Below are 18442 nucleotides of genomic sequence, written 5' to 3'. Positions count from 1 at the left end.
CCGCTCACAGTTGGTGGCATTTTTACAGACCGTGTTTTGACCCTTTTCATCAGGGCTGTAACAGTTTGTATCTCAGTATAATTTAAGTCATTCCATGCCAACTCACCTAGAATTAATGACTTCCAGTTCATGTCATGGATTTTCTCTTAAGAGCATTTTTTCTGTATTAAACATTGTTCACCCTCAGAGTTGTTTTTGTATGTAAAAAATAATTTAACAAAGTAAATGTAGCTCTCAAGTAAATGTAGCCGCTTAAAGATTACAATAGTTATTTGTGAAAATGTAGCAAAACAGAAGTACATGTAATTTAAAATGAAACTACTTAAAGTAAAAAAACAGTTTGTTTTCTTTATTTAATCAAAGCTTTGCAACTTTAGACTCCAGTTTGAACCTTGCACCTTTATTGTGAGACTAAATACATGGGATCAAAAACACAAAAGTACATAAAAGTATAAAATCAGATGACATGCCTCTGAGAAAAGGCTCCAACACCACTAGAGAGTTTGTCAGCTTCAGCAGAGTTCACAGTTCACTCATGTTACTGAAGTAGTTAACAAAAATAATTCAAAATTTCAACAGACCTCAACAATAATGTTAAAATTGTTCTACATTATTACACTAACACATGGTGGCCTCACCTCAATGGTAAATTGTACACATTCAATTACAGAGACTTAGCTGTTGCGAACAGCATTTCATTGATGGTTTGTCCTGTGTGAGCTGATCCTCTGCTGTTTTTCTGAGGATGTGATTTGAGCAAAACTGCTGCATCAATGCAGCTCCTCACCTCTGACAGTTATCTGATGAACCTTAGCAGCTGAGAGAGACATAGTACTGGGCGGTATACCGCTTCACACCGAATACCGGTGTATATTTTCGTTATGATACGAATTTTTAATATACTGCCAGACCGATGTATTTGATTACACAAAGTACAGAATGCTACGCTGCGCCGCGCGACATTGTTTCAGACCGGACCCGCTTGTTGTTGTAGCAACAAGCTACTAACGGTCGCTACTTTCAAATTAAAAGCCCCCCGCTAAAACCCCAGTGCTAAACTCCAATGGGGTGCAATGTAAAGCTCTTAATTTTGAAGTTAGGAAATTCAACCTGCTTCCTGTTAGCTGTCTGTTGCTTGAGGCAGCTAACGGAAGGGGCGAGGCGCTCCGCCGCACGCTTCCTTTAATAGCCGGGATTTAAAATCGGCGTGTGTTTGACTGAGGACATGAGAATATAGGCCATGGGTCTCTGATTAAGTAAATCTATCAAGTGTCGCCACATTTCTTCCGATGCATATTTTGTACGTCACTGCTGACGCCCAACTTCGTGCTTCACGTCACGTGTTTACGCCTATCTCAATGGCGTCTTTTTGGGAAAGAAGGAATATTACACCTCGCTTTTAGATAGACAGGGCGGCAGAGTGTCTGCAGCAAATGTTTCGCCTTTCTATCTAAAAAGGGGGTAGTAATTCCTCTCTAAAGCAGTGGGACAATGCTGTGAACAACTGATTATGCATGAAGAAAAAAAATAATAAATACCGCCATATACTGTGAAACTGTTATAATTTGGAAAAATACCGTGATATACATTTTTGGTCATACAGTCCAGCACTACAGACTAAACCATCTCTGTCTGACAGCTGTTGAAGTTATACTGCTCCTCACCAGGACATGTATTAATGATTAAAGCCACTGTAACTGTTGTTTTAGGTTCAGTTAACTTTGTGTCCATTCTCCAGTTTACAATCCCCTCTCTCCTCTTATCGTCACCACATGAATGTGCAGCAGTAATCATCAGACATGACAGCCAACAGGAGGTTCCTGCTCTCTGAGTGTTCAGAAACAGAGAGGATCGCCTCTTTCTTGAGTTCTCTGTCCTGATTGGATAGCGCGATCAGAGAGACCAGAAAATGTCTATTTTCTTGTACTGCATGAACAGGTGGAGGAGTGACATGGGTTACTAGAGAAACAATCTGTAACTGTGATTGACGTTGGAATGTAGCACTCTTTAACACTGATGATAATGACAAAATATCCCTTACATCAGGTTTAAGTCTGAACAACCTCCTGGGTTTTGCAGGTACTCACATTTTTACATTAATGTCTTCTTATGTGCCTTTTCATCTGTGACAGCCAAGAGAATTTCTTGCCGCAGGTTTGGCAAAGGTAAGGCTTCTCACCTGTGTGTACGCTCATATGAAGAATTAATGATTTTCTAATTCTGAATCTTTTCCCACAGGTGTTGCAAGAAAATGGCTTTTCACTCGTGTGTACTTTCACATGGCTCAACAGGTTACTAGAACATCTGAAATCCTTTCCACAGGTTTTGCAATAAAATGGCTTCTCACCTGTGTGGACTCTCATGTGGATCATCAAGTTATCAGAAGATCTGAATTCCTTTCCACAGGTTTTGCAAGAAAATGGCTTCTCACCTGTGTGGACTCTCATATGAAGAATTAATGATTTTCTAATTCTGAAGCTTTTCCCACAGGTGTTGCAAGAAAATGGCCTTTCACCTGTGTGGATCGTAAGATGAGCATTTAAGGCAGACTTCCGCGTAAAATCTCTCCCACATGTGTCACATTTAAAAAGCCTTTGACTATTGCGAACACCATGTCTTTTCTTGGTTTTTTGCTTTGCAGCTCTAGTTGATCCTGAGTCTCCATGTTTGCCTCCTTTCTGACTTTGGCTCTCAGCTACATCAGAGTTGTCAGAGAGGAGCTGGTGGTCACTGTGGTCACTTTCTTCATAAGGAGGAATCAACATAGAGGTATCAGTCTCCTGCTTCAGTACAAGCTGCTCTCCCTCCTGCTCCTCCTTAATCTGTGGAGGTTCTGGTTCCTCTTGGTCCAGACTGGAATTCCTCTCCTGGTTACAGAGCAGCTGGTCCGTGAGAACCTCGTCCTCCGTACAGACACGCTGCTCTCCCTCCTGACTGCAGCGGAGTTCCTCCTGCTCCTCTTTAATCTGTGGAGGTTCTGGTTCCTCTTGGTCCAGACTGGAGCTCCTCTCCTGCTTACAGAGCAGCTGGTCAGTGAGAACCTGCTGTGGGAGCTCTGGAGGGACACAGAGTAAAAGAAAGAGGAGACTACTGTGATGGTGGATAAGAAATACACACAGGCGAGCAGATTAGGACCCCTGAGTATTTAAACATCTCACATTATATATATTACAATGTTTTTTTTTGTTTTTTTTTTTTCCCAAATTATTGCCCAGATAATTAAATGTTACTCACCTATCCTGTAAAACTTTATTTCGGGTTTCCGGACATCCAGCAGTTTGCGCTGACGGTCGATCTCCTCCTCGTACTTGACGATAGTTTTCTGAAAAACTCCGAATATTTCTTCAGCAGCAGCAGTTAGTCGCTCGTTGATGAAACCTCTCAAACACTCGACGGAAGACATTTTTAATGTATAACAACGAAGTCAGCAACGAAGTCTGACTTATAAACCAGCGTGTTTCAGTGAAAACATGAAAGTTCGACCAGTATCAACGGTCTTTTGTTTACTTCTGTGTGGTGTTACACTGTTAACGGTCCGTCGGTGGAATTTATGTTTACTTTGTTCCGCTTACAGTTGGTGGCATTTAACAAAAATAATTCAAAACTTCAACAGACCTCAACAATAATGTTAAAATTGTTCTACATTATTACACTAACATACGGTGGCCTCATCTCAATGGTAAATTGTACATATTCAATAACAGAGACTTAGCTGTTGCATTTCACTGGTGGTTTGTCCTGTGTGAGCTGATCCTCTGCTGTTTTTCTGAGGATGTGATTTGAGCAAAACTGCTGCAACAACGCAGCTCCTCACCTCTGACAGTTATCTGATGAACCTTAGCAGCTGACACAGACTAAAACATCTCTGATAGCTGTTGAAGTTCTACTGCTCCTCACCAGGATATATATTAATAATCTGTAACAGTGATTGACGTTTTTACCTCCATGTCCTTGAAGTCTTTTCTTTGCTTCTGGCTCTGCAGCTCCTAAAATGGTTATTTACTGCTGATTCCCCTGATTTACTATTATATACATTTTAACCAGTTTCAGTGAGATGCACAGCGGGTGAGTTGTTGGGTAATAAGAAGTAAATAATGTAGCAACGTTATGTGTGATTATCAATTTTTCATGGACCAATGATGCAGATTTGTCATGTATCGGTATTGCTGACTCCATACATACATATTGTCAGACACATTCATTACACACTACAGCCACATGAACGAAAAATAGCTCATCTTTATTGAATCAACTGTCAGGAACAAGAAAGACAAACAGTGTTGACATCCTTCAGTCAGAACATTTTATATCAGTCACAATTCGTGAAGAAGTGGTGGCAAACATTCATCTTTGTGTTATTCAAAACACATATAGGTCTTATTAACATATAATAGTTCTTTATAAATGTTACTCTTGGGTTTAGTGAAGGAAGGTGTGCAACGAGTCTACTTTGACAGACTACCTTAACTTTCACCAAATAAAATCTAATGTCCTTTTTGTCACTGGAGGAGCTTTTTCCAATTTATTTTATCAGGATTGTATTAAAGGGTGGAATAGACAGCACTGTGTCTCTATTCCTGATATATATTCACAGCCAAAGACTGACATCACTGATTCTGCAAGTTATCATTTATTATGTCCCGAGGCTGAATTCTTGATGCTCACAATCATATAATTATAATGTCAGAGATGTTGTAGTGTCCTTGGTATGAACAGATTTCACAGAAGATGAATACACATAAATTGCTACAGTCAGTCTGGGAGACACCCAGCTGTGTTTAAGTTTGAGATGTCCATTGTTTTCTAGGTGTGATTCTTGTAATAAGGCCACATATACCCATTCCAGTAAATAATAAACCTTTCTCTGCATCACCTTCCCCAGTAAGACCCTTACTGAACTGAGTATTATATTACTGGACTGCATAATAATGATATACCTGATGTGACAGGCCAGTGCTGAGCATGAAATACAAACAAGAAACACAGAACCTTGACAGTAAACAGCAAATCAAGAAACATGTAGATGGGGTCCCTCCCCGGGCTGCAGGGGTAGTGCACATATAACTAAAGCAAGTGGAGCAGCTCGGTTGACAGGGACCCACCGAAACACCTGTGGAAGATTACTGCATGATACATAAAGTGCTTAAATGAAAGTGAAAGTGTTGCATCTTCAGTGAGAATACTTCATATATGTTGGGTGTTTGTGCAACTCCTGTATAATCAGCGGTCTCCGAAGCCGCCATCACTTGACCCCCGTGACTTTTTACCAAATAACTTAATTTTGTGCTTAATCAATTAAAATTAACGCACTATATTAGAAGCCAAGTATAAAAAAACCCTCCCTTGTCTCCTAAGGTAAACAGCTCTTAACCTTCATGAATTGTCATGTGCTTTTTCAGTTGTGGTAAGTGACTGAATCCCTTATGGCAGGTTTTGCAAAGGTATGGCTTTTCACCTGTGTGTTTGATCATGTGGACCCCCAACTGATTAGAACGAGTGAAAAGTTTACCGCAGGTAAAAGGTACAATGTATGACTATCAAATGTAGTAAAGTACTAGGTGTGTAACATACAGTGAAACTGCTCTTAGCACAAGTAGGCCTCCATCAAAATCTGACATTTTTAAATTGGATCTTTAAGCTTCAGTGTGAGACTGGCAGCTTTCTTCCTCTTAATACATCAGAATACCACGTAGAACATCATCTACAAATTGTGCTTGTCCATAAATTAATAACAGACACTTTTAAGTATTAAATCACACGTGGCAGATCAAAAAAATAAAGTCTGTATTTTGCAGGATGATAACATACATGACAGGTTTTCTTTTCAGCTGCAACATCAGAGAGTTCACAGTCAACTCATGTAAATAGCGTTTAAAAAATGATTCAAAAGTTCCTCAAAAATTGATGGAATTGTCAAAAATGTATTGCTTCATTATACTAAACTACTGTACCACTTCTCGATGGACTCTCATATGAGCCTTCAATAGATTTCCCTTATCAAACTGTATCCCACAGATGTCGCATGGATATGGCTTGTCATCTGTGTGGTTTCTCATGTGGACCGACAAGTTGCTCGAACGCCTGAAAGCTTTTCCACAGAATTGGCAAGAGAATGGCTTCTCACCCGTGTGAAGTCTTATATGACAGTTTAATGCTGATCTCTGAGTGAATCTTGTCCCACAGGTGTCACAAGCGAATGGCTTTTCACCTGTGTGGACCCTCTGGTGCATAACAAATTGGGACTTATACTTAAAAACTGAGCCACATGTGCCACATTTAAATCCCTTCTGAGCAGTGTGAGCATCACAGTGACTTTTCCAAGGCCTTTTCTTTGCTTCTGGCTCTGCAGCTCTAGTTGATCCTGAGTCTCCATGTTTGCCTCCTTCCTGATTTTGGCTCTCAGCTACATGAGAGTTGTGAGAGAGGAGCTGGTGGTCACTGATTGGTTGTTCTGGTCCACTGTGGTCTCTTTCTTCATAAGGAGGAATCAACATAGCAGTATCAGTCTCCTGCTTCAGAACAAGCTGCTCTCCCTCCTGACTGCTGCAGAGTTCCTCCTGCTCCTCTTTAATCTGTGGAGGTTCTGGTTCCTCTCGGTCCAGACTGGAGTTCCTCTCCTGGTTACAGAGCAGCTGGTCAGTGAGAACCTCGTCCTCCGTACAGACACGCTGCTGTGGGAGCTCTGGAGGGACACAGAGTAAAAGGAAGCGGAGACTACTGTGATGGTGAATAACAAATACACACAGGCGAGCAGATTAAGTCCCCTGTTTGTTAAAACACCCGGGATTATATATAAAACGAATTTCTGTCGCTATTCGAAATAACAAAGTTTTACTCACCTATCCTGTGTAACTTTATTTCGGGTTTCCAAAAGATATCCAGCAATTTGCGTTGACGGTCGATCTCCTCCTCGTACTTGACGATAGTTTTCTGAAAAACTCCGAATATTTCTTCAGCAGCAGCAGTTAGTCGCTCGCTGATGAAACCTCTCAAACACTCGACGGAAGACATCGTTGGTTATCTACAACCACAAGAATCAACTGCACAATGACCACACAGGTACTTCACAGGACGCCGCTCGCTGCTCTGCTGTTTACTTCCGCTGGCTGTCACACCGTTAGGTTCCGTCAGTGGAAGAGTTCGAGTTTTTTTCGTTCCGCGTTCAAACTACAGTTTTACTCGCTTAATTTCAGAGAATTTAGCTGTTTTCTTTCAGCTGACTTTGAGCTCATTCACAGACATTAATAAAATATTTTTTATGTAATTACAATGAAGTCAGCTCCGGCGTTTACCGATGAACCAGACTCAGTGAAGACGTTCAGCGGCTAGCGCTGTTCTTCTGTGTACTTCCGCTTGATGTTACACCGTTAATGTTCCGTCAGAGGAGTTCGTGGTTTCTTTTGTTCCGCCAGAAAATTGTTGGCAATTTTACAGACCGTATTTTAAAACCGTTTGCGTCATGGCTGTAAATTACTGTCCCAGCACTAACTGTGCATAAATCTTTAGTCCCTAAAACCAAAATAGGAGCTTTTGTGTTAGCTGACATTTGTCCCTCAGTGATGTGTTACTTTCTCATTTAAACCTTTTATTGAAAAACGTACAGACAGAAAGGGCAATTCCACAAATGTTACACATTAAAGTGTGTTTAGTGAGTACAGGTATTGGGAAAGTACTACAGCAAATTTAATACATATGACTGTGAAATTTAGAATAGTAGCAGTATGTGTAACATAAAATAAAAGCATTCTCAATATCTGATGTTTCAAATGCAAGCTTCAGACTTCAGTGTGAATCTGGTATTATTACATTGTCCCCATACAAAGCTTCATTGTCAGATTAAATATATGAGACCAGAAACAGCTGAACACCATCTATAATCTGTGTTTGCCCCCCAACACAAATGTACATCCAGTTATGCCAATGTCAAAATACATAAGTATACAATCAAATGACATGCAGAAGACAGAAAATAAAACAAAACCTAAAAGACTGTCGTTGGCAGGATGAGAACACAGATACTGAATTTTTAAGGCTGATGGCTATATTAGGGAGTAAAAAAAAAAAAAAGAAGACTGATAAATCAGCGACTTTTGTAGTGATCCTTAAAAGAGGTTATCAAAAAATTGTGACAGATATGTAATGGAGGCAGGATATTTTACTTGTCTGATGTTTTCATAAAGACCATAAACTGCAGGTAAGGCGCAGTATGTTTGGGGTGGAATGACTTGACTCGGGACTCATTTTGTCTAGACCAAGCAAAAATGACTTGGGACCTGCTCAAGAGTCGGACTGTAAAGTAGCCCAAACATCCTGAACTACATTAGGTTCTGTTAAAACAAGTTTTCATATCGACATATATTGAATAAACTGATTCACTGATACCAATATATCTGTGATGACAAAAGTGGCTGTTAATATGGACCAGCCTATAGATCAGTGGGGTTTTCATCTGCAACATCAGAGAGTTCACAGTCCACTCATGAAAATAGCATTATAAAAAAATGATCCAACAGTTCCTCAAAAAAAGATGGAACTGTCGAAAATGTATTCCTTCATTACATTAAACTACCGTACCACTTCTCGATGGACTCTCATATGAGACTTCAATGCTGTTCTCTGACTGAATCTTTTCCCGCAGGTGATGCACATGTGCAGCTTCTCACCAGTGTGGATTCTTGCATGAGTCTTCAATGCTGACATCTGAATAAATCTTTTCCCACAGGTGTCGCAGGAATACGGCTTCTCACCTGTGTGGATTCTCACGTGGACCAACATGCTACTAGACGATCTGAAACCTCTTCCACAGAATTGGCAAGAAAATGGCTTCTCACCCCTGTGAATTCTTACATGAAAGTTTAATGCTGATCTCTGACCGAATCTTTTCCCGCAGGTGTTGCACATATACGGCTTTTCGCCCGTGTGGATTCTTGCATGAGAGTTTAATGCTGATGTTTGACCAAATCTTTTCCCACATGTGTTGCACTGATACGGCTTCTCACCTGTGTGGATTCTTACATGAGCATGAAACGTTGATATTTGACCAAATCTTTTTCCACAGGTGTCGCAGGGAAATGGCTTCTCACCCGTGTGGATTCTTGCGTGAGTGTTTAATGCTGAAGTTTGACAAAATCTTTTCCCACATGTGTTGCACTGATACGGCTTCTCACCAGTGTGGGTTCTCTGGTGTATTATAAGGTGGGATTTATACCTCATTGTTTTACCACACGTGTCACATTTATATCCCTTCTGAGCAGTGTGAGCATCACTGTGACTTTTCCAAGGCCTTTTCTTTGCTTCTGGCTCTGCAGCTCTAGTTGATCCTGAGTCTCCATGTTTGCCTCCTTCCTGATTTTGGCTCTCAGCTACATGAGAGTTGTGAGGGAGGAGCTGGTGGTCACTGTTTGGTTCTGGTCCACTGTGGTCACTGTCTTCATAAGGAGAAATCAACATAGCGGTATCAGTCTCCTGCTTCAGAACAAGCTGCTCTCCCTCCTGACTGCTGCAGAGTTCCTCCTGCTCCTCTTTAATCTGTGGAGGTTCTGGTTCCTCTTGGTCCAGACTGGAGTTCCTCTCCTGGTTACAGAGCAGCTGGTCAGTGAGAACCTCGTCCTCCGTACAGACACGCTGCTGTGGGAGCTCTGGAGGGACACAGAGTAAAAGGAAGCGGAGACTACTGTGATGGTGAATAACAAATACACACAGGCGTGTGTGTGTGTGTGTGTGTATGTGTATATATATAATAATTATTTTTTCCAATTATTGCCCAAGTAATGAAGTTTTACTCACCTATCCTGTGTAACTTTATTTCGGGTTTCCAAAAGATATCCAGCAGTTTGCGCTGACGGTCGATCTCCTCCTCGTACTTGACGATAGTTTTCTGAAAAACTCCGAATATTTCTTCAGCAGCAGCAGTCAGTCGCTCGCTGATGAAACCTCTCAAACACTCGACGGAAGACATCGTTGGTTATCTACAATTAGAGGAATCAGATGCACAACAACCACACAGGTAATTCCGAAGCACATTACTCACGACTCTGGTGTTCACTTCCGCTAGATGTCACACTATTAAGTTCCGCCAGTGGACGTGTTCGGGCATTTTCGTTCCGCATTTAAACCTCGGTTGCACGTCCGTCTCGCTTAATTTCACAGAGAATTGAGCTGAAGTTCACATTTGCAGCTGATTGAAAACAAGTTCAAGGAGCTGCGACTTTTTTCCACTGCAGCTGCCAAGTAAATGTGGTTGAGTAAAAATAACAATATCCGACTGTGAATTGTTGTGTCCTAGAATATTACATGACCGACAACAAATTTGAAGTATTTGCATCCTGACCTCAAAGTGCAAATACCTCAAATTTGTTTTGTTTTCGTCTAATTAAAATAAAATAGATATATTTTGTTGTTGGAAGTTATCAATATTTCATATGTAACCATAGCCTACTGGATATCTGAGGACACGTTTGCTTGTTTAAAGGATGAATTCACACAAAAATTCAGTCATTATCTACTCAGCGGCATTTGGATGTAAAGTTTTGTAGTCGACGAAACATTTCTGGAGCATCACAGCAAAACAGCATTGCAGAATTCAAACAATGTATTTTCAAGTCAATGTAGGCTGGGCTGGATTACTCCGGACAAACTATTTGAAGCAATTTCCTGTTTTGTGTGTTTTATTTTACATTTTAAAACAAGTCCCCATATCCGGCAGTTGTTTAGGAGACTGGGGCAACGCTATTTTGCTGTGAAGCACCAGAAATGTTTTGTCCATTCATTAGTTATGTGTGTCAATGACCACAGAAATGGGGAAGCCCTATACGGCCATGGGTCAAACATGGTATTTCCTCCCTCTTCAAGTAATAAGGAATTCAGTTTAATCCTGAGATCTCAACTAATTTATGTCCAAATGATGGAGTAACACATTTTTTCTTTACTTATGTATAATATCTCTTTTTCAGTTGTGACATCTAATAAATAAAGTGGAGAGAAAGAAATTGATGGAATGTAAATATCTGCCCCCTTGGTACTTTATTTAAAATCTGACCCTTCTTACAAATCTAATTGAATAGGACTTGACTACACCAGGACATTTAATCTACCTGGGACATGTGCATTCACTGGTCCTTATTGACATATTTTTTTCAGACCCTCCACAAAACTCAGAAATAACCTATTTCAAGGTTTGTACGTTGCATGAACTACTATTATTTCACCGCTAGGGGGTGTCCTCTGCGCCAAACACACACACACACACACACACACACACACACACACACACACACACACACAGTCTCTCTCTCTCTCACACACACACACACACACACTTGCAGAGCTGGAGCTGCCGCAAAGCCCCGTCCTCCAGGGCTTTTTAAACACCGTGTTTGCTTCACGCTCCAACAATATCATCCAATTGAAGGAGCCGCAGAGCTAAATGCACTGAACCGACGGTCATCGTGGGAACAGTGCCGAGGAGAGCACACAAATGGTTTAGGAGAAAAGAAAAACGACGGCATCGTGTGACAAAAAGAGGAAGAAGAAGAAGAAGAAAAAAAAAACCAAACAAACAAAAAAAACAAAAACAAGAAATTTACTGGGTTGCGGGTCAACGAGTTTAACCCTTAATCTGCCTCAGCGTTGCTGTTGCTTACGGGGAACGAGGCAGTGAAAACAACAGGGCGCCGCGGTGAGATGTGACCGTTATTCCGTTATTTTCAATGCGGTTGGGACTGCAGCCGACTCGGTCGTTGCAGCTTGCTCGGTACGGCCGCGTTGATGCAGCAGCGCACGGCTGTGGTGCTCAAATCCACCACCGGAGCTGGGAAGACAATAGGTGAAATACACCCCGCCGGCCGGGACTCCCAAGACTGCACTAAAAAACGAGGGTCTGCATCCGCTTCGGCTTCACTAGGTAGGTTCACCACCCCCCCAGACACCATCATGTCCACGGACACGAAGCCCTGAAAACGAATCTTGCCTTTTCTTACCCCCTCGTTGCCTTGACGACTCTGCGAGACTGCGGTAGTTTTAACGGACAAAGCTGGTTAACGCTAGCTAATCCGGGGGCTTGCTAACAATTTATTTGACACAAAGTACAGGAATAAATGATGCTTGCGGCTTGAATTTAATGAGGAGACCCCTCGAATGAGTTGACCTACATGTGTTGGTTACAGTAAAAGGCAGTGGTGAAGGAAAGAGTCGTGGCTGTGTTTGTGTGTGTGGGGTTTGATATAACGGCCATTTCACCCTCCACACAACACATTTTATCTCACGAAGTGTTTTGCCGTATGGGCGTAAATTGGGTGATTGTCAGCCATGCTATTGTCGTGCTACAATCCACACACAGTATGCTCAAATGCAGCGTGACCTTCCGCTTAAAATAGGCGATATAAAATGACATTTTTATGGTGTAATATTCCCTCATGAACTGCTTTATTTGTAATTAGGGAGGGGATCACATGTGAGCTGTTTAATGGGTCTGTTATGTTATCATGATACATGCACATGAAATTGCTTATTACAAGGCAGTAAGCCACAAAACACCAGATACTGTGAAGGGAAACAGCCCTTAAATGACAAAAATTACCATGTTTTCCAAGTCATTTTAACAGGCTTTAATTCGCCTTTTTAAATGCACACAGCAACATGCACAGGTGTGTCATTGATAGGTAAAGACATGTAACAGACAGCTGTCAGTCCATTGTGTTAACAACTGCAGTCTTTATTAACCAATGCACATTGCTTTGTAAAACAAATTACAACGTGAAATGTATATGAGGTTGTATTAAGAACAGTGTGCTACAGCAACAAGAGTGTCTGTGCAGTATTTTGTCAGGTTGATGTTGATTGGCATGTTTGTCTCACCCCTGTTGGTGATTAATCACTCATAACTCATCGTGTTGGCCTTATGATAATGTGACTCACCACTTGGTAGAAGCAAGTTTTGAAGTTGCGGCGGTAAACAGTATTATCAGCAGGGACTGTGGATGCTGAACGTTCGTCTTACCTAATATGTTTGGTTGATAGTCATCAGTGCTAGTTGTTTTCTAACTCTGCATGACGTGACAGTCTTGTGAAATGTGCTTAAAGTCATTTCTGTTCCCTGTTACCTCACAACTGGGGTACATTTCTCTACAGTGTCCGTGTGAGGAATCGGGTTAGAGTGAAGTGAGACCCGGCAGGTAGCTGGATCAGGATGGCGGCCGTAGTGAACTACTCTCCACCCTGGTGGGTGAACCTGCTTCACCGAATGCCCCATTTCAACATGGAATTCCAGCTTGTGAGCAGTGACTTCAGGCCAGAGGACTCTGAGTACCAGAAGGTAAGACAAGTATGGGGGAATAATTACCTCCCACTCAGAATTCATCATCCCCTTCATCATGCAGCATCACCTTATCATCCCACCTCCTGCCACCTGCCCACACTGTAATTTCACAGCAGAGTGGCCAAATGGTGACTGAGGCTCTCCTGCAGCCACAGAGTTGTGGATTCCCTCACTGCACCGATCAATGCCGTGTGTGTGAGTGTGTGTGTGTGTGTGTGTGTGTGTGTGTGTGAGAGAGAGAGAGAGAGAAAGATAGATAGAGATAGAGAAAGAGGGAGAGAGAAATGTCCTTGAGTCATAAACTGATCCCCTACCTTCTCCATCATTGATATGGACAACTGAAGTGCAATTAGTCAGGTGGTTCCCAACCTGGGGGTTATGACCTGTATTATCAGCAGGGACTACAATGTCAATCTGTGGAAGATAAATGGCAAGATATGAAAAGAAAGACAAAACATTTCTGCCACCCAAAGGACTCTCACCTTTTAGGACATATGAAGTGTGTGGTGAGGGGTAACGAGAGGTCATTGCTTGCCCGGCTCTCCAAAGGTCATGTGACAAAAAGCATGGGAACTCATTTGGTTGTCTAAATACAGAAAATGATAGCCAACTATTCTGATAATTTTCTGTCTTCAGTTTTTTTTAAATTAGAAGATTTTCTGGTTGTATAACATGAATTTAATACCTTTTGGCTGGTGACTGTTGGTTGGACAAAACAAACAACTGGAGGACACTGTATTGGACTTAGTCAGTGTATGATAACATTTTTTTTCACTATTTTCTTTTTTGACTTTATTTATCTTCTTATAGGGTTGCATCACAGTTTTTATTTAAACTGAAAAAAGTATTTAAATCATGATGATGTGACACTTGTTGTTGTCTGTGCCAAACAAAGATGTTTTCTTATACCCCTGTTCCTCTGGTCAAAAATCCCACTTAACCCCACTAAGATCAGGCTTTTGTGTGCAGTGGGAATATGCAAGCTTGGCATTTACACCCTGCTCAATTGACTCTGCAGTAGTCACAGTTTTTTGTCAGCTTGACTCTGATGTAAATGCAAGACCCGCGTCAACATGCTAAATTTCGGCATACGAAGTGATGGCGCTTTATCTAGTGGTGGCGCTTAAATGAGGAGGGAATTTGGGATGCGGCCTATTCAAGGACGTTTTATTACTGGACACAGTTACATTGTACACATAGTGTACAATGTACCACTTCAGATGAAAATCATAGATGGGCCACCTTGCCTGCTGGAAGGTGGGAATGGGGTCCTTAGGCAATCTTTAGCGGGTGTGAATGTGTTTAAAAACCCATGTAGACCTGCTAATTTTGGTGGAAAGTTGTATTACATCTAGAGAGCAATATTATTGCAGCGCTACAGTTCTCAAATTATAATATTGTTTTGTCACACATTTTATCTTTATCAAAATGTGGATATTGAACTTGGCCATATTACAATTTGGATGATATTTTGATTAATTCTACAGGCATTTTCTTGATTTATTGGAATAATATTATTGACTATGGCAGGGAAAACAGTCAGAATTAGTTAAATGCATAAAAGTAATTGCAGCTGTTATGTGATAAGACACTGTCTGACTTGGCAGTGCTGCCTTCGAGAGCAGCTTGATCTCAAAGGGGGAGGCTTTGGCCCAGTTTTCCTGCATTTCATTTGAATCCTCAAACAAGGTGACTTTCAGGTCTCTGCACCAGAAAACACAGCCTGGCGAACCCACATAAAGCCAAGACACATCCTTTAGTATCCCACATTTCATGCGCTGCAGTCACCCCTCAATGTAGTTTGCTGACAGGTTCGGGTAGTGGAGGGAGGGCACGCAAGTTCAAGAGCTGAGCGTGGGAAGGCACCCACGGCCATGAACAAGGGAGGGAGATGGGAACTGGAGAGAGAAGCAGGGAGAGAGGAGGAGGAGGAGTGAGAAAGATAAAAAGAGACTGATTGGAGGCGAGAGGGGAGAGAGAAGGCTCGATGAGCCATGGGAGGTGCTTCTAAATTGCCAAATAGCCACTTCCTGCGCGCTATTCAATGTTTAACTAAGGGCCTTTGTGTGTGTATGTGTCAATGTGTGTGACCACTGGAATTTTAAAGACCCTCTTTTTAGACTAATTACATCCTGACATATTTTAGCAGACGGGGCTGTTTCTATGTCACTGAGCATTCTGCACTATGATCATATGTTTGTTTGTACGTTAGTTATATGTACAGTAGTTGAGCATATCATGCTGTATGTATATATGTCACATGCACCATATTCATTTTCTGTGTCAGTGCGTATTTAGCACTTGGTGTTGTTTGCCGAAGTGAGGTCACAGATCTCCCTCAGGGGTTGTGTGTGTTATTGTGTGTGTGAGAGAGTGAATATAGGGGTTCTATTCAGGGTGAAATCATTAATTCTGGCTAGACGGGGGGAGGGAGAGGGAGGGATAGAGGGTGAGAAGAACAAGAAGTAGGAGGCTGAATTGGATTAAAGGGGGGAGGGAGGGAGTAAGGAGGGAGGGATGGGGGGAGAGAGTGGGAAGGGGAGGGCTGTAGTCTGTTGTGAAAGAATGCTCTCTTTCTTTCTTTCTTTCACTCTTTCACTGAAGCCCGTCTTTAGATTGGCTCAGTATATCTGTCTCAAAGGCTTTCATGCATCCACTCATCCAGCTGAGAAACACACACACACACACACACACACACACACACACACACACACACACACACACACACACACACACACACATATATACAAACAAGGTCCTACACAGTGTCCTTTAGTGCACTGAGTCCGTCACCACGACTCAACACACACACTCACACTCTCCCACACAATGGAGAGAGATTCCACTGTGTAGTGTTTTTCTTTCTGATGTGATTTGGCACAGGTTCATTTTGTATTCAGCTCTTGAGCGCCAAAGCTGCTCCAAACTTTCTTCTCACACATTGTCACTCACTCACTCACTCACTCACTCACTCACTCTGCAGAAGTTTTGATAAAGAAAACTTTTTAGCATTCATTCACAAGAACAGTTGGTCTCTGATGACTTTGACTTTATTGGGGATGCTGACTTTGTGGCTTTCTGCAAGAAAACTGTTTTATTTTTTTTCCTGAGGAGCTGAAATTGGAGCTCTTATCCTGAGGTTCTGCAAGGCACTGGAGTGGCTTGTGTGTGTCTGTGTGTGTGTGTGTGTGTGTGTTCACTAGTTTCATGTGTTTGTATTATGGTAGAATCGCCGAGTCAGCTACCAGCCACAGTTTAACAGCTGCAGAACATTACAGAGGAATCATGTGACCTGCAATAACACACACATATATTACCAGCTGTGGAAAGTAGGACTGTAATTGGTGTTTTGAATAGAATGCTACAGTTTGCACAGTGGAAGACATTATCTCATAGCATTTTGAAAAGGATTACATTGGATCTTGAATCTTTTGTGTGTCCAAAGATTAAAACACAAAGGCTTCTGTCTTGCCGTGAGTGTTTTGTTTGCTCTTTGACCCAGCAGCACAGGTGAGTATTAGCAGAATGAACCTGAGGTCAGTGAGCGCCTGAGGAAAGATTTTGATAGGATAGTAAGCAAGGCCACGCTATAGAGTAACACACAGGCAGGGAGAGTGCAAGGACAACTCACTGAAGTGGAAGTGATTGATCCTGTCAGCTCAAACACACACACACACACACACACACACACACACACACACACACACACACACACACACACACACACGCACACACATGCACATTCACAGGCATGCACTTACACACTTAAATAGACACAGATTGAAAGTAGATCACTGTGCCTGGACGTTTAACATTTAGCTCCTCCCCCCAGCCTGCAAGCCGATCTCCAGTAGCAGTGATGTGCACACACATGCACGCACACACACACACACACACACACACACACACACACACACACACACACACACACACACACACACACACACACACACACCCACAGCCAAGCTCACCATGCTTATTAGGAACTAATTGATCCATGCTTAATCTGCTCTGATGGTTTGTCAGCCCAACAGTTAATCTAGCGGCCATCACACACTGTGGGAGGAAAGTGAGGTGGCTGCAGAGACCTGGTGCGCAATCAGATTATAAGTTTAACATTAAGATCGTATACAGATATCAACAGTCCTGGATCAGTTGTTGTTACTTTATAAGCACATAGTTAATCAAGTTATTAGTTAAAATCATTTATTGAGTGATTATCTATCTTATCTAATCTGAGCAATTTGAAAAATTCTGGTGCTTGTCACATTAAATACGAGCAATTTAAAGAAAAAAAAGGTTTTGATTAATAGACTTGAACTGTTTTATAACCCTGCAACCTAGAACATGTTCAATTATGAATACATCTTCTCATCATTTTCTCAAAAGTCAGTTTATCAAAATATTATTCAGTTTGCAACTAAGCGGGGTGCAATATAGAATATTGCATGTGGTCCAATGTTTTTGACAAATGTCTGACAAAACAGCAATATACTGTGGTGCTGAAGAAAACACTACAAATGTTGCATCATCATAATTAAAACTAAATTTTATCTTTCACTCAATATAACCTATTTAATTTTGTATGACCAAAAAAATGCTCCATCAAAGACTGAAAAGATTAATTGGTTGTCAAAATATTTGCAAGCCAGTTTTCTGTTGATTGACAAGATTGTTCAATTCAAAATGACAATCGTATACTTATATCACTCTATCATATCTCTGTCATCCCATTGTCCCTTATAGCATCATTTATGATGGATGTATGCTATGAAAACATCCATCCCTTTATAGCGTGAGATTTCATCCTCATTCTGCAAAGGTTAATGCATCTTACTCTCTATGGTTTAAGCTGTAACGTTAATTCTAAAGCCACAAGAGATCAAACAATGCATCAGTGGGGCACAGTACGCCTTTACCATAGCACAAGGTCTTTAGCACTAAGCTTACAGATAATAACACAGGATAATACCAGAGAGCAGGAATCTACAGAGCTTAATCTCCCCCTCCCCTCTCATCAGGATCCTCTCATCTCATCCTGCACTCATCTTCTTTAACCTGTTGGATAGTGGTGTGCTGTGTGATATTGTGCATGTAAATACAGGGCTATTTTTCATAACATATCGT

The 18442-nt window shown here is 41.5% G+C and overlaps 2 protein-coding genes across 9 annotated transcripts in view; one reads left to right on the top strand and one right to left on the bottom strand.

Moving 5' to 3' along the window:
• Positions 1–379: 379 nt before the first annotated feature.
• Positions 380–12098, bottom strand: LOC119017249 (zinc finger protein 664-like). Of its 7 annotated transcripts, none has more exons than XM_037093831.1 (3): positions 9896–11292; positions 3235–3340; positions 380–3055 (listed from the first exon to the last, which is right to left on the bottom strand). In XM_037093831.1, the coding sequence occupies exons 1-3, from the start codon at positions 9956–9958 to the stop codon at positions 2097–2099; spliced, it is 1128 nt and encodes a 375-aa protein (XP_036949726.1). In that variant the 5' UTR covers positions 9959–11292; the 3' UTR covers positions 380–2096. The 7 variants fall into 7 exon arrangements, with proteins under 7 accessions (XP_036949726.1, XP_036949718.1, XP_036949734.1 ...); XM_037093823.1 differs by having other exon boundaries at positions 3235–3378; positions 9934–11292; XM_037093839.1 differs by lacking the exon at positions 9896–11292 and having other exon boundaries at positions 380–2807; positions 2931–3055; positions 3235–5941.
• Positions 11763–18442, top strand: part of LOC119017169 (protein tweety homolog 3-like) — a 26556-nt gene continuing 19876 nt past the window's right edge. For both annotated transcript variants that reach the window (XM_037093671.1, XM_037093663.1), the window contains exons 1-2: positions 11763–11902; positions 13129–13312. In XM_037093671.1, the coding sequence (XP_036949566.1) occupies positions 13187–13312 (126 nt within the window). In that variant the 5' untranslated portion in view covers positions 11763–11902; positions 13129–13186. The remainder of the gene's footprint in view (positions 11903–13128; positions 13313–18442) is intronic.

The sequence above is a fragment of the Acanthopagrus latus genome, chromosome 1 (genome assembly GCF_904848185.1).
Source record: "Acanthopagrus latus isolate v.2019 chromosome 1, fAcaLat1.1, whole genome shotgun sequence".
NCBI classification, from domain to species: Eukaryota; Metazoa; Chordata; class Actinopteri; order Spariformes; family Sparidae; genus Acanthopagrus; species Acanthopagrus latus.
The sequence above is the reverse complement of the archived record's forward strand: the minus strand, read 5'-3'. Positions and strand labels throughout refer to the sequence as shown.

What these genes read in the sequence shown, in the direction of transcription:
- LOC119017249 (XM_037093819.1), bottom strand. Translation starts at nt 9,958, where the DNA reads ATGTCTTCCGTCGAGTGTTTGAGAGGTTTCATCAGCGAGCGACTGACT. An exon ending in AATAAAGTTACACAGGATAG is followed by an intron (nt 9,639 to 9,786) that starts GTGAGTAAAACT and finishes GTGTCCCTCCAG; the next exon opens with AGCTCCCACAGCAGCGTGTC.